The sequence below is a fragment of the Centruroides vittatus genome, unplaced genomic scaffold (genome assembly GCF_030686945.1).
Source record: "Centruroides vittatus isolate TY-2023 unplaced genomic scaffold, ASM3068694v2 scaffold_450, whole genome shotgun sequence".
NCBI classification, from domain to species: domain Eukaryota; kingdom Metazoa; phylum Arthropoda; class Arachnida; order Scorpiones; family Buthidae; genus Centruroides; species Centruroides vittatus.
In genome coordinates, this window is record NW_027122709.1 from 589,840 (window position 1) to 606,726 (window position 16,887).

General features: G+C 30.8%; 1 protein-coding gene across 1 annotated transcript in view; it reads right to left on the minus strand.

Moving 5' to 3' along the window:
* LOC136989237 (ubiquitin thioesterase OTUB1) overlaps positions 1 to 6,359 on the minus strand; it is a 55,553-nt gene extending 49,194 nt beyond the window's left edge. Inside the window, exon 1 of the mRNA XM_067287344.1 lies at positions 6,224 to 6,359. Within this exon, the coding sequence (XP_067143445.1) occupies positions 6,224 to 6,317 (94 nt within the window). The 5' untranslated portion in view covers positions 6,318 to 6,359. The remainder of the gene's footprint in view (positions 1 to 6,223) is intronic.
* Between the last annotated feature and the right edge of the window lie 10,528 nt (positions 6,360 to 16,887).

Here is a 16,887-nt window from a genome sequence, read left to right on the forward strand (position 1 = left end):
AGTATAATGAAAACTGTTATTTTATATTTTGTTAATAGATAGCAATATCAAATTGATTAATATAATCTGATAATTTGATTAAAAGTATGTTTGTTTCATAGTAGCTTATCAATAAAACATTACAATTCATGACTGGCCAAGTTTTTAAATTAATTGTTAAATATACAATGATGATAAACTACTAATAATTAAATTCAATAAAGTAGTCAATATGGTAGCTCTTTTAGCAAATTAAAAATTATCCTTGGATATCTAAAATTCATTTGAAAATTAAACACATGACAAAATTTTTAATCTTTGTAACAACCTTCTCTATCATCATAATTTAATATTACCATAGTAAAAATGTGCAATCAATTAACTTTATTGCCATTCAAAAAAGTTAAAAAATATTGTGATATTTACCTATAAATGCTTAATAAAAAAAGTTTGGAATTATCTAGATTCATCAGACTGGTAGAATATTTTGTATTCAAAAAATTTTGTTCATTTTATGTGAAACAACTTGATGAATCTTGAAAAGATTAGGAAAAAACAAATCCAAGTTTTTACATAGTAACATCAATAAAAATGGCTATTTTGATTGTTCACCTTATTTAGCAATGAATATTTCTACAAAAAATTGTGTGTTATACAACAATAATGGAAGAAATAAGAATATTTAATAAAAATATTAAGATATTTGCCCAGCAGAAATGGTAATTAACTACATGGTAAGATGAAAATTTAATTTATGAATTAAGCTTAACAATTTTCCCTAATTAAATTTCTTCATTCAGTTAAAGACATATATAAGCAGAAGAACAAATAATTAACCAGCTCATTATTAAATTGATAATAAATCACTATAGGTAATTATTAGGATAGATTATGCATTAAACAGAAATCTAATCACATCACAAGCACATTGTTGAAGAAATTTAGAATTCACATAATACTTTTTTCACAAATAAATGAAATAGTATTTCTGCAACTATTGTATTATATACTGGTTTATATCATTGTTTTTAATCAGTTATGAAGCCTTATTATTATTATTATTATTATTTTTTTTTAATATCAATATTCTCTCTACCTTTAAATTTATATATGACAAAATGGCATTATTACTGTACTTTATTTTTCTCATTCATAATCAACTTCAAAAATTATTATAGCTTATATAACAACTTTTCTATAAAAAAACTTTTAATATATTTCAGGAAATTTTTATTGATTTGTCATATTTGAAATAAATTTAATAATCTATGTTAGTATATTTAATCCAATAAAAATAAACTGCAAATATCTTATGGCTTGCAATAAAACATTTTTGAGTTACATTGACAAAGCTATAATAAAATCACATGTCATCATCTTGTTTTTAAAGTACATTTATATAATAAAATATCACAAGGAATTAAAATCGAAGACAAATGTAATAATTTTAAATTTCTAATAGGTTATACGGTAAAACCTCACTAAGTTGATATTTAAGGAGTAAAAAACTTCCAACTTCAAGTCAGTTCAGTTAATGAGTTTAATACCAAATTTTCTCAATTTTTCTTTCTTTCTTTTTTTTTTTTGTGGCTTTATATTTCCTAGTATCAAGCCTTTCTTCAAAAATCTGTTTACAGAGTGATCACAAAATTGCATGAAGTTCATAGCACTTTTGAGTGTGTTAGGTAAAAAAATGTCAACTTGAGGTTGTAATGGCATGGTGCTGTGTTCAGTATGGAGCCATATTATTTGTTTATCTTAATTATATGGTCTTCTAATGGAATGTAAGAAAAAATGAAGATAATAGACCTTTCAAAGGGTAGACAGTATAAGGGAAATAGGTTCAAGTTAAAAGTATGGACAATTTTGACTTAACAAGACCATATTATATAGAAAGCCCTATATACTGCACTTATGACTTGTAGAGAGCTTCAAGTTAATGCAGTTCAACTTAGGTTTTACTGTAATAAATTTTAGGTCTTTCAATAATACCAAAAACATTTGTGTTATTAAATAGTTGGTGATTGCTGGATTTTTAAGGGTTTTATTATTTGATCAATATATTTTAGCATTGTTAAATAAAATATGACATACAGGTAACCCCCGTATAACATGGCACTTCTATAGCACGGATTCACTCTAACACAGTTCGAGAATTGGGAACATCCCCCTGTATAACACGGGTTCACTCTAACACGGTTCGGGAATTAGGTAAAACACTCGTACAGTACAACATGAAATGTAATAAAAACTGTTATCAGTTGATGATGCTCATGCTGAGATCATTATATAGGATGAATAATCCTCTGGTAAAATATTTATTTAAACAATAAATAAGTATTGTACCCATGAAAAAAATCTACTATATAATAAAGCTGAAAAACTGGATTCTATCACTGTATCCCAAAAATGGCCACTAGGGGCACCCCTGGCTACTATTTAAATTCATTTAAATTAACAATATAAATTATTTTATATTTATTTTATATTTTTACAGTATAATATTCAGTATATTATTATTTTTATTTGTAATTTTGTATGCCCCGATACCTGCCTGCATCCAGCCTTTCGACTTGTGAATAATAAATCCGATTTAAAGAAGGATTTAACAGCATGTTTTTTAATTTTTGGAACCTAACCCCTCTTTTCACTAGTTTTTTGTTTCATATAACACGGATTCGCATAACATGGCAATTTTTTGGAACGTAACTCCCGTGTTATACAGGGGTTACCCGTATAATTATAATATTCAGAAAGTGTAAGATTGGTAAAATCAACAAATTTAACTCATATGCTCTAGATTAAAAAAAAAATGCAAAATTTGACTTGAATTTGAGATATAGATCAAATATTCTTCTAAATCCAATCAAGCTCATATAACTAACACATTTAATGATTGGTAGATCCATAGCATATATGCCCAAAATTGAAGGATAAATAGGAAGATTATACTTAGCACTAGGCCTAAATACATGATGTGATTTTACATTATTGTGAATATTCACAATTATAATTAATAATATTCCAATGGTATGTTTCAGTAATAAAATTCTGAAGTCATCCATTGTAAAATGAAAGAAAATCATTTAATTCAATTTCAACTAACCCTGTATTAATTTTCAATTTTCTTTTGTTCTGGATCCAATCTTACTCTATAAACTAATATTAGATTTTTTTTTAAATCATTATTTTATCATTAGTTTTCCTAGTTTATTCTAATATAAATTTCAATCATCTTTTAAAACCTAATTTATAGAAAGCTGGATAGCCAAAGCAAGTAATGACATCAACCTACTGTATTACAGATCTAGAGTCAAGTCCAGGGTGCCTAATCTGAAGCTATGCAAGTAACAATACAAATGTGTTGAGAACATCACCGTTACTAACTTATTCCATTAATGTTCTCCAATAAACAAGTTTGTGACAAGTGACACTCCCAAACATTCTTGTTATTCACATAGCTCAAGAGTAGGCACCCAGGAAATTTTCCTGTAAAGTCTCTATCCTAAATATGTCAGGCCTCGTTTCTTAACTTCCATCCATTATTATTGTGAGTCTTAAATGAAAAGAGAAAAAACTGAGTGCCCACAAAAAAAAAAAAAACTTAAAAAAATCTAGCTTATGAATCCTCATAGTATGTATATTAATTTAAAGTTAATTACATGAATTTTGACAATAGTTTTTAATGCCAATACATGTTACCACAAGGTCAATACAGTGCTGTATCACACTGTAAAATTGTTTTGAATAAATGCAATTTTTACTTACTATTTCTAAACTAAATGAAGATATGCAAGTTCTCAGAATTATTGGAGCATTACAAATTACTATTATACAGAATATAACTATGAAAATGTATGTTCAATTCAAAATAAAGTATCAATATCTAGATATCATTAAACCAAACTACATGCAATCTGTAACAAAAGTATAAACATACCTGTTTTTTTAAAATTAATTTAAATTTAATTCATTATTTAACAATAAAAGTTTGATAAGATAATTTTATATATTAATTAAATTATTTATAAAAAGTATAAAATAATTACATCATTTATACAATTGTTTAGATTTTGACTGTAACAAAACTATAAACACAGTATTAAGAAATAACAATTAAAAATTGTTTTAATATTTTGTAAGCCCACCTTTTGATGAAATTAGTTGAAATTTTCTATGTGGTATTGCATTTACTCATTTTTTCTTCAGTTAGTGCATCCCATACTTCCATAATTGCCAATTTTAGTTCATTTACACTGTTATACTGCTTGTTTCCTCCACAGACAGCAATGATTTTCAATGGAATTTATATCTGGAATTCGATGGCCAATCAATTACATCATTGTTTTTTTCTTTTTCAAGCCATTGTTTTGTTAATTTTGAGGTAGGTACTGAAGCATTGTTTCATTGCAATTTCCAGTTACTCCACCAATTAATGGCCCAAAAGTAATTAAGTTGTCATAGAGCATCTTTGATAATTTTCAGAGTTACTTTTACAACTAATAAGAACAATGTCTGTCTTACCACCATATCCAAAATCTGACCACACCATTACTGCTCTTCCTCCATGCTGTTTACTATTTTCACTTTTTCATTCTTTCTTAAGTTATGCCAGTAACTTGAAAAGCCATCTGGTCCATCTAAATTCCATTTTTTTTTTTAAATCTCTAAACACTATTTGATGCCAATCTAAAATCCAAGACATTTTTTCTTTTGCCTATTGAATTCTAGCTAGTTGGTGCCGTTGGATTAATTTTGGTTTACATTTCATTTTTTGGAAGTTTACATCTTGATTATTATTTGGGGTTCTCCAAACAGTCACGTGCAATACTTTGATTGGTAGAGCAGCCGCAACTTCTCCCGTAGACACATTTTTGTTCGCTATTAATTAAAATACTTGGCGTCTATCTCCATCAGTTAGGCTTTTTAGCCTACCAGATCATTTAATTTTTCCATACCATTACTTTTGTTGTAAAACACATCTTACAGCAGACATAGAACAATTTACACTAGCTGCCACTCTTCTTAACGACTCACCAGATCCACATAGTAAATACATTTCACAAATTTCTCGTTCCATTAGACTGCAACAACGAGACAACATTTAAAATCCTTTCAAAATTTCTAAACGCTGTTTAAATTGCCACCGCATTTGATTTAAAAACTATTACCGCCCTCTATTGTTAATAATAAGAATAGCAACTTAAATTATCATACATTTCTAGTCACTTTTGATCCTAAGTTTATAATTTTGTCACAGTCGAGAGTTAAAACATCGAAATAACTTAAACTAGTAGTCATTTTAACATAAAAATTTACCAAAATATATTAAATTATATTTAAAATCTGTTGCTATAAGTAATTTTAATAAGTTTTTAACTAAAATTAAAAAAGATTTTAAGAAAAACATGTTTATACTTTTGTTACGGGCTGTACTTTTATATACTTATTGGATATACTTCGTATACAAGCACGCTCTATTTTTACATCAGAAAAGTTGCACACGGGATACACGATCAATTCTATCACATTTTACCAATACAAGTTCTAGCCGTATCTACGAGAAGTTTTTGCATGCCCCAAACCTGCCAATCATCTCCCTGTGCCCCATGCAGCCGAACACTGCATAAAATGTGCACACAAGTACATATTTTATACATAAATACATATTCCTTTTATTAAATTCTAAAACTTAAAAGTAACAACACCAATCGTAAAAATCATTTGAATAAAAATATAAACAAACTGATTACTGTAAGAAATATTTAAAATTTCGATATTAAAAAAAAAAAAAAAAAAAAAAAAACATCGAAGCGAAATACAATTGAATTAAAGAAAAGATGTCAGTTGAAATGACAGCTAGATCTTAACGGCTTCAGTCTTTAACACCAAAGACACAACACTTTAGTTTTTTAATCGCGGAGGTTTTTAAATTACTCGGAATCCCCGACTTCATCCAATTGAAACGAAATAAATGAGCAGTTATCGATATTTTTCCACGGTAAAACCTTTTAAAATATCTTTGCTTTGAGTCGAACGTCTGTTAAAGACAAACAAGAAGAAAATTCGTTATCGTCCAGAGAACAAAGGTTTAATTAAGCCTTCTCGGTTCTGGCCAAAATTCTTAATATCGTTAAGGAGTAAACAAAAAGCAATTTTATAATTCGACTAGATAAATGAAATTTTATTAAAACGTTCAACGCCATCGCTAATTATTTTTCTTAAATATTTATTAGAGTCCCACCTGGAGACCATCCTTCCAGAGTTTTTGATGTTTCCGAATTCAATTCCATTTTATCGTCTGCCATCTTCACTTCTTCAGCGCGTTCCACATCCATTCGATCATATTAACCAGCGCCCTCTTGCCGTTTACGAAAAATATTACACCAAATATTTTCTTTGTATGTTATATAATGTAATTTTTATAAATTAACATTTTTTCATACTTTCTAATTAACGATTTTATATAATTAACTCAATGTATCGTTCCAAATTTTGTATTCGTAAATGTCTATCGGCGCAAATAAATCATAATAAGTTATAACTAATAATAACTGATTACGCCACAATAAACGTTTTGATAAGTTTCGACTTGTACTAAACGGAAGAAAAAGTTGAAATATACACTTGAATAATTTATATATTTAAAAAAAAAAAATTATATGCAATGAGTGTTAGATGATGTTGTAGAACCAAATTTGACGTAATGCATAACCCGGACTACATCAATGAATATCATGGTTAACTTCGAAAGACGCTTGGAGTAATTTTGTTGGTTCCAAATTTTAATAAATTGCCTGAACTAATTTCTCTTAAACGAGCAATTATTCCACAGACAGAAGTTATTTATTGCGGCATTGTCACAATGCCGGGCTGCAATTTTTAATCATATTTTTAATTTATTTAATTTAAAACATGTTCTCCGCCTCAAATTAAAAGTGTCTTACCCCTGTACATCCTACTTTTTCCTGTTAGCAATAGAGTCGTGCCAGCTATATATCTAACTCTTTTTCAGGGAGAAATTTTGAATTGAAATAATGCGACTTCCGGTTCAAAGTAAAAGTTCGTATATAGATAATCCAGGCTGCCTGCCAATAGGCTTTCCGTATAGGACCTCGTATTTATCTATCTAACTCCGTTTTCCAAATTAAAAAAGAACAGACACGCAGACGAACGGAAGTGGGAATTTATTGGACTACAATTGTAAAAAATTGTAGCCTAATAAATATACAGTAAGACCCACGCTTAACGCGGGGGATGCGTTCCTAGACGACAAAGCGCTAAGCGAAACAGCGTTGAACGAGATCATTTTAACATAGAGTAAATAGGGATAGGGAAACACGCGACCAAAAAATAAGCAATTTTACTATAATTTTAAGTTATTTTTATAAAAACTTTTGCATAATAATATATGTTAAATAACACATAAACATATGCGCACAGAAATGAAAAGTTAATTTTTTGTGACGAAGGTCCTGGCTCTTCAGAAATTCTTGTTTTTGCGATGAAGTCCTGTAGTTTCATTGGTCGCTTTCTTTTTCTTTCCATAAGCAAATGTCGGTAGCAGGAGATCACATCCAAAACGCCTCGTTTTGCTTTCGCATCCTATCAAAATTCGCTACAATATAATCAACGATTTCTGTTATCTTTTTTTTTTTTTTTTAACTCTTTCCGCCCTGTGGGCACTAAGAGGGCCTCTTTTAGTAGGCCCATTATGGGTTCGGCCAGGCCCACAATGAGGCGACCGGGTGGTGAGGGACGGGGCCCGACATATCCGAACGGACCACCCCCCGAAAAATTCCTGGGGATTATTCGACCCGTTCGGATTCGATCCCGGGTCTCCCAGAGCGGTAAGCTGCCACCTTTACCGCTCGGCCATCCGGCCGTCCGATTTCTGTTATCGTTACCAAACTTTTACTAAGGAAAACTGTAGAGAAATTTTTTGAATTTCGTCTTCAGAATCTCTATTTTCCAGTTCTACATGAATTCCTTGTTCTGCCAGTTCTTGAAGTGGTCATTGGTAAAAAAGGCTCTTACCAGAAACCTGCAGTAACTCCCCAACATCCTGCTCGTCTACATCGCCCGTATCGATTAAGTTGACAATTTTGTCAACCTAACAATACAGTGATAGGCTCTTCTCAATGAGAATTCTTGGATACCTCCAGCCATAAATCATTACACACTCCATTAATGCATTTATCAGTTAATTCTTGAGAAGCAAAGTCGATATTTCCAATGGCATAATGTTATGTTTTTTTCCAAAATTGCACAAAACAAAGATAAATATACGGGAATTACAGCGCTACGACGAATTGCCACCTTTTGCTAATTGGTTCGTGTTTAAGAATAATCGTATTATATATATAAATCAATCAAATATCGCGTTAATTTGAATCAGCGTAAATTTTGAGCGTTTTTTAGGCGTCAAGCAAACCGCGTTATATTGAATCAGCGTTAATTTAAAATAAAAATTTAGACATTAGTAATGACGACCCGTTTACTTACAAAAGAATTTGCAGAACAGATCTTTATCTGGAACATAATTTGAATTTTTAAGTGAATCGTTTTAACCTTTGTGTGTTTTTCTTTTCACCATGAGTAAACAAATATCTGATTACTTTAAATTTTAAGACATTAATTTTTACTGTGATCAACTAAAGTATAAAAACAGCTTTTTAGTCATTTACATTACGAACGTATGTGTGGGTCCATGTGCAACCCATGGCCCATGTCCAACGAACGTATGTATGGGCCCAGAAAAACCAAAGACGCACGTTTTAAAAAAAAACGTGCGTCTTTGGTTTTTCTGTAAATTTTCGCTAAACATTGTAATAAACGTTAAATCGTAAAGCAGTAAGTAATTTATTGATTTTAAAACTTGCAAAGTGTAGACAATCCAATAGATTGTAGTCCTTCTTAATTAATGATGAGTGACTAACCGTTTAAATTTAATTGGGTTTACTCCATTACGGTAACGCGACACGTGTGCGATTAACCGCAAGTGAATAACTTTACTCGAAAATTATAATTAAAAACACCATAAAATATGCTTTGCACATATTTATCACATGAGACTGCAAATAAAAGTTAACAGATTAAATAACTGAAATACATTTTGTATCTGAAGTTTTTGCCAAAATGCTTTATTTGTAACACAAGTGGCTTTTTCTAACTTCGCAGCGTTTAAAAATCTTCCTAAACAACATAATCAAGATATTTCAGAACTGACGATTCACAATTTTTCTAAAATAACAAATACTGTTTCTATATGTTTGTCTATTTACACAGATAAAATTATACAAAAAATAATTGGCTGGTCGTCATTTAAAATGTCTTTACAATGTATCAGGTATGAAATTGTGTATTTATATATTTTTTAATTCAGTGTTTGATGTTTGAAATAATTATAATACTTTGTTTTATATTTTACGGTAACTGATAAATTTTAATAAACATTTCTACAATGTCGAATTAAGTTTGATTATTGATAAATAATGTAATGTTATATATTTATGTTAAAAAAAATATACAAAAATTATTTTTTGTATAATTTTATCTGTGTAAATAGACAAACATATAGAAACAGTATTTGTTATTTTAGAAAAATTGTGAATCGTCAGTTCTGAAATATCTTGATTATGTTGTTTAGGAAGTTTTGTGAGTTTCAGTTTAGTATCGTGATAATAAATAAAATAAAATAAAAAGAACAGAACACAAGAAATAAATAAAATGCATTCTATGACACAGTTTATGAAAAAATAATAAAAATCTTTCATATTTAGAGGACCATGCTTGATATTATTAAATATAATTCGATAGAAAAGACTTCAAAATGTAATTTTTTATAGCTTGTTTCAGTGGGGTAACCTCCAAATACGAAAACAGACACTAAAGAGTGTTAAAAGAATGTTTTTTTAATTAAAATTCGTTTTTTATTTATATCGTGTCGTGTCTTCCGTTTCTATAGGCCAAACACAATACTCCAGTATTTTTACTATTTTGGCCTCAGGAGACTTTTAAACGTAGAAAAATGAAAAACAAATTTAGGGTTTTTACTCTATGTATGGATGTTAGTGTTTGTGGAGGCCATAAATTTACACACTTTGAAGCTTAATAATTATTGTGTCTTTTGTCGAAAATTCATGTAATTTTCAGGGAGTTTTATCTATTAGGGGAATCGATTTTATTAAATTTCGGTGGTTAGAAATTTAGGGATTAGAAAAAATTACAGTAGATCGTATGCCGTAACTTAAGTGGAGTTAGACTTAAAGTAACAGTTTTAGTGAAATTGGAAAATACAGTGTCAGGTTACTAACATATTTATTTAAAATATTTTATGTTTTTTTTTTAACTCTTTCCGCCCTGTGGGCACTAAGAGGGTCTCTTTTAGTAGGCCCATTATGGGTTCGGCCAGGCCCACAATGGGGCGACCGGGTGGTGAGGGATGGGGCCCGACATATCCGAACGGACCACCCCCCGAAAAATTCCTGGGTATTTCTCGACCCGTTCGGATTCGAACCCGGGTCCCCCAGAGCGGTAGGCTGCCACCTTGACCGCTCGGCCATCCGGCCGCTAAATATTTTATGTTAGATGAAAAGAAGAATCCAGTGTATCGACTGGTTTAATATTTAACACTTATTACAAAATGTTTGAAGTATGCATCATTAAGCGGTTTTAATTAAAGAAACATTGCGTAACGTCACAAACGGAATTTTTTTTAATCGTAACGTTGGACAGACTGGAATTTGTTATATTTTTAATGGCCGCCGCCATCTTGAAATAGAAAGTTTGCAATAAATCAAGTATATTTTTCATTTTTATATCGATGTTTCCTGTAAAAATTTAATTAACAAAATATTTTTAATCGTAACGTTCGACAAATTATAATTTGTTAAATTTTTAATGGCTGCCGCCATCTTGAAATAGAAAGTTCTCTAACAAATAAAAGTTATTTTTTTTTCTTTATTTCGATCTTTCTTGAATAAATATACAAAGCGTAACAATACGTAACGTAACATACGAAATGTTTTCACCGTAACGTCCGACAGATTAGAATTCGTGATATTTCCAATGGCCGCCGCAATCTTGAAATAAAATGTTCCCTAGAAATAAAAACTTATTTTTTATTTTATATCGATTATTTTTGTAAAAATTTAATTAGCGAAACATTGCGTAACGTAAGAAAAAAAATGATTTTAATCGCAACGTTCGACATATTAGAATTTGTTTTATTTTTAATTGCCGCCGCCATTTGGAAATGAATAGCTCATTAAAAATCGAAAGTTAATTTTACTTTTATTTTGATATTTTTGTAAAAATTTTTTAGCGTAACATTGCGTCAGGTAAAAACGAAATATTTTTTTATCGTAACGTTCGACACATTGGAATTTGAGCTATTTCCATTGGCCGCCGCTATCTTAAAAATAAAAGTTCGCTAGCAATTAAAAGTTATTTTTTTCGCTATTTACATATTTTTTGTAGAAATTTAACAGCGTAACGTAAAAAAAAGAAATATTTTTAATCGTAACGTTCGACAAATTAGAATATGTTATATTTTTAATGGCCGCCGCCATCTTGAAATAGAAAGTTCGCTAGAAATTAAAAATTATTTTTTCCGCTATTTCGATATTCGTTGAATTAAAAATAATCAGGTATTTTTACTAAATCGTCAGGCGAAACGCAACAATATCGGCAACAATACATTTTTCCATTGTTTCTTTTTCTTTGTTGTAAGTGGGCGATTTTGGAATGAGAAAAACTTTTGCGATTTTTTGCTTTATTTCTTGAGAATAATTGCTTCGGATATAAATGTGAGTAATATTTTGGCAGATTACACGATATACTGTACAAATATTTTAATATAAATAGAACTACAGGTTTAGAAATTTATCATTGAGTAATCATAAGGTTCTTCAAGTTGAGTAAGAGCACAGAACTAGAATAAAAATATCCATTTAAAGATAAATTTCAATATTTCAAACTGATTTGGAATATTCCACAACCATTTAAAATATGCGTAACGTAAGAGAGGAAATATTTTTAATCGTAACGTTCGACAGATTGGAAATTGGTGCTATTTCCACTGGCCGCCGCCATCTTGAAATTTAAAGTTCGCTAGAAATTAAGTCTTTTTTTCATATCGTTATTTTTTTTTGTACAAATTTAATTAGCAAAACATTCCGTAACATAAAAAACGAAATCTGGTCCAATAGCGGACATTGCCTAAACCCTTGAGTTTAAGCGAGCACTAAATCTACTAAAAAACATTTATTATTCAACGGTCATAAAAATTATAATTTTATTAATGATGTCTCCAAAGTTAAGTTATTTTTCTGCGAAAAATTCGCTGATCGGGAAACATGCGCCCGCCGTTCGATGAGCCGCTCCGCGACGAAAACAAGCTCAAGCAATGGCAAGGTTCTAGGACCTTGAAGCAATGGTGTCGACGAACAGTGCACATACGGTAAGTAATCCCACAATTTTTTGTTTATTGCATAGTTTATATGGATTATTTTCAAAAAGTTATAAGTGAATTGGAAATGTTGAGTCAAATTAGTCTAGAATCGATTAATTTTATGGAAGAAAACCTTTCAAACAGCCGTTACCCCTTAATTGCATACTGGCTCTGATTGGCTCATGTATTTAAGTGACACGTACATACAGTACAACACGGATTTATATAACCACAGCCTACAATAAGAACAGCATAGTCAAATGGGGGAAATCCCATTGAGGAGTTGTGTCCAAGCGAACATATTTTCTCCCGCTAGATGGAGCCACACAACGGACCATAACAACACGCACTGATTAAGTTATCCTAGCTACATGCTGTCATATGTTCGTAAAATAAAACAGTAATTCAAATAGGATATAGCAAATTATTGATTTTTTTAAATTAAGATTTTGCTCGGATTTCTGCAGAACAATCTAAAACAATAGACATGTTATCAATAATTATCTAGACGGTTTAATGCGATAATAATTAATAGGGTAGATGTACTGTACCTATTCTGGCCACATTAAGACAATTTTCAACTTTAAAAAATATTTTTATATTCTTACATTTTTTTAAAGCAATGAAACAGTAAAAATAATGCAAAAACATGTTCTCTTTTACTTTATTACATTAATTTTTATTAATTTTAACATTTTATAAACAAAATTTAAATTTTTTAAAAATATTACAAAAATTACCAGTTTTCACCATGCCTGTACCAGTTCTGGCCCACCTGTGTACCAGTTGTGGCCACCCCATGTTTATAGAGGTGACACTTTTATTATTTTTCGTGATAAAGGTTTATTATTTGAAGTTTGCGGTCTACGATTCTCCCGAGTATATGTGTCATTCACAGTTCTCTTTTTCAATCCTGGTTTATAACCTGATTCCAGAAAGTGCGTACTGCAGACAACTGACCAGTCACTTGGCTTCCAAAGTTTTGAACTGTTGTTTATCTGTAAATTTTAAAAATAGATAGTATAACTAATAGATTTACACAAAAAACTTAAACCAACACCTTAATGTTCGCTGAGAGATTTATTAATTTAACTAACGTTTTCGGCTTACTCAATAAGCCATCTTCAGGTTTTAACTTTCGAAAAAGAAACAATATCGTTCCATTAATAGAATACAATTTTGTATTCATATTAATGGAACGATATTGTTTCTTTTTCGAAAGTTAAAACCTGAAGATGGCTTATTGAGTAAGCCGAAAACGTTAGTTAAATTAATAAATCTCTCAGCGAACATTAAGGTGTTGGTTTAAGTTTTTTGTATATTGAATTCTGCTGGGTACGAGTGTGGTTTATAATAGATTTACTGTATAAGCTACCTATAAATAATTTGTATGCATAAATAGATAAACTGTACAAAAGTTTAAGATGCAACTGCAATCTAGCCTAATCTCATTGCAGTTAGGGGTCGTGCAAAAACCGTACTTGTCCTCATTAAGGGGGAGTATATGTATTTAATTTTATTTGTATTTAAAAAGCTGAAATTAAGCACTTTTCAAATACACCCATGTGATTTTTAGCAATGTCTTTCTACCGTTTTTGAAATATCAGAGAAATTCGATAAAAGGAAGCGTTGCTATGCAAAAAGTTTTAACATCATGTTGATCGAGTTATGAAGTTAGAGGAATATTAATTTTTTCAGATTTTTTAAAAAATATTTAATATTAAAAAATGTTAACTAAAGATCGCGCCGGATATGTGAGACCAATTCGACTCACGTAGGGTTAATTATGGAGTATTAAATATATCTTACCTTTTCTGCTGACAGCTTTTATCCATTTTCAACGTAAATTCTCTTCCACGGGATATTCGTGAAAACTTGTTCCATCTTTTTTTCGGTTTGTTTGATGTACAAAATGGCATAGAGCAATGAACCATTTTAAATCAAACCTTTTAAAAATTCACCAGCATCTTGATATAAAGTATTTTCGAAATTTTAATTTTTTAAATCTCTCATAAGCACGTCTTTGCGACAGAATTAGCATTGATCACTTGATCGAATAGTCCGGTCATCAGCGCTCCTAGTGAGGGCTATGTGCAAACCGCCTCAGGAATCGACACACGTGTTCAGAGCAAATGACTAGGCTGTTCTTATTGTAGGCTGTGATATAACACGGAACGTATCTACCGAGTTATAGAATAGTCTACTGTAATTTTAATGGCCGCCGCCATCTTGAAATAGAAAGTTTGCAACAAATCAAAGGATATTTTATTTTTATATCGATGTTTCTTGTAAAAATTTAATTAGCGAAACATTGCGTAACGCAAGAAACAAAATATTTTTAATCGTAACGTTCGACAGATTAGAATTCGTGATATTTTCAATAGCCGCCGCCATCTGGAAATAAAAAGTTCGCTTGAAATTAAATAACGACGCAACGTTTCGTTTACTGTTTGTACTCGTTTTGTTGCAAGGTCTATAAACACAAAGTGAAGACACGATACGATGATGAATCGCGGCAGTTGGCATTTTTTAAAGTAACAGTTTTAGTGAAATCTGAAAATACAGTGCCATTTTACTAACAGATATTTATTTTAAATATTTTATGTTAGATGAAAAAAGAATTCAGTATATAAAGTGCTTTAATATGTAACACTTATTACAAAATGTTTGAAGTATGCATCATTAAGTGGTTTTAATTAACCTTGTTCAAATTACATTAAAACATGGTTCTCAGATCAGTACTAGACTATAGTGTGTTTGTTGTAAAGTTGTACTTTTTTGAAAGGTTGTATAACAACATTATGTAAATTATTAAACACAATTACAGAAACATTAGTATAAGAGATTTAATAAAGAGAATAAATTTTATAATATTGTTTGTGGATTAAAAGCACAGAATAAAATTTAATATAAACTATAGTATTTAAAATTAAACCTTTCAGCCATTTAAAATAATATTTCATAATAATTGAGAGTAATGTATCAGACGTTACATTGCATATTCAAATAAATAATTGTATTGCTATAGAATCTTTTTATTATAAAATAAAATTATAAATAATGTTGAAATAGATATTTCGGGGATACTATAGATTACCACCTATGAAATTTCGGGTCTTTGAGTATATATCTGAACTCAGGAGACCGAGACGAGTTCAACGATACCCTAATTTTGGACCGGAAACGAAAGATAATAAAGTTATCATACTTTTTTCCAGCGATCGCGCGATGACAGGGAGTCGCGTCGCTCTCTCCACTAACAAGGGAACTGTCGGAGTGTCATCTAATAGATTTTAATAAAATTTAGGTATTAATTACATTAAAAGTATACAAACTCTATGACAAATTTGTAGTATTCACTAAAAGTGTTAATCAGAGTTATTAGCAATCAAATGTCGTACTATTTTATAGTGGTTTAACACAAATATGCAAATTTTTAGAAGTGAAAGGGTCGCGCAAAAAGACGGCGATATTACATTTAGAATAAATTCTGAAATTTTCGAAAATGGGAGTTAAAATTTAGTTTAATTACGTTAAAAGTATACAAACTCTATATTAAATTTGTAATGTTTACTAAAAGTGTTAACACAAATATGCAAATTTTTGTAGTGAAACGGTCGCGGAGGAAGATACAGTAATACCTCGATTTTCGTTGACTTTGGTTTTCATCGATTTTTTGCAAAAAATTAGCCTCGGATTTCATCGGCGTGCCACATGATCTCGTTGCTAATTTTGCGAAAGCAAAGAGCGACCCACGCATTTTTCTGCTCACAAGTCATCGTGGCGGTGTTTTTTGCTGTATGAGCATTACTCCGCGCATCTAGCCAAACAATTCCATTGCTTCCATTCTTTTTAGTTCCATCGTGGGACCAAAGAAAGTTTCCAGAGCCAGTAGCCCTTCGAACAAGGCCAGGAACACGATCGAGTTGAAGGAAATCATTAAAAAATACGTGACCGGCATTAAGATTGCTGAAATCGGTCACATGTACTGTACGGGAAGTCGGCATCCACGATAAGTTTCGTTGTGGCGAAAAAGGAAGCAAAAAGGAGGCTAATGTAGCGAAAGGCGTAAATGTGCTAATGAAACAGACCGCAAAGAATTGAAGAAGCCGAACAGTTATTATTTATTTCGGATGTACTATAGATTACTCCCTATGGAATTTCAGGACTTTGATTATATATTTGAACTCAGGGGACCGAGACGAGTTCAACGATACCCTACTTTTGGACCGGAGACGGAAAATAAAAAAGTTATCATACTTTTTCACTTACCATACTTTTTTAATGCTCTCATGCAGACGGCACCGTAGTTGCTAGTATTGCCATCTTGCGGTAAAGTCTGCAAACCGTGACGTCGGACTACGGTCATCTCCCGGAGCGTTAAACACGCGATACGAGAGCGGAGAGAGCGACGCGACTTCCGATCATCGCGCGATCGCCATTTCGGTTAATGT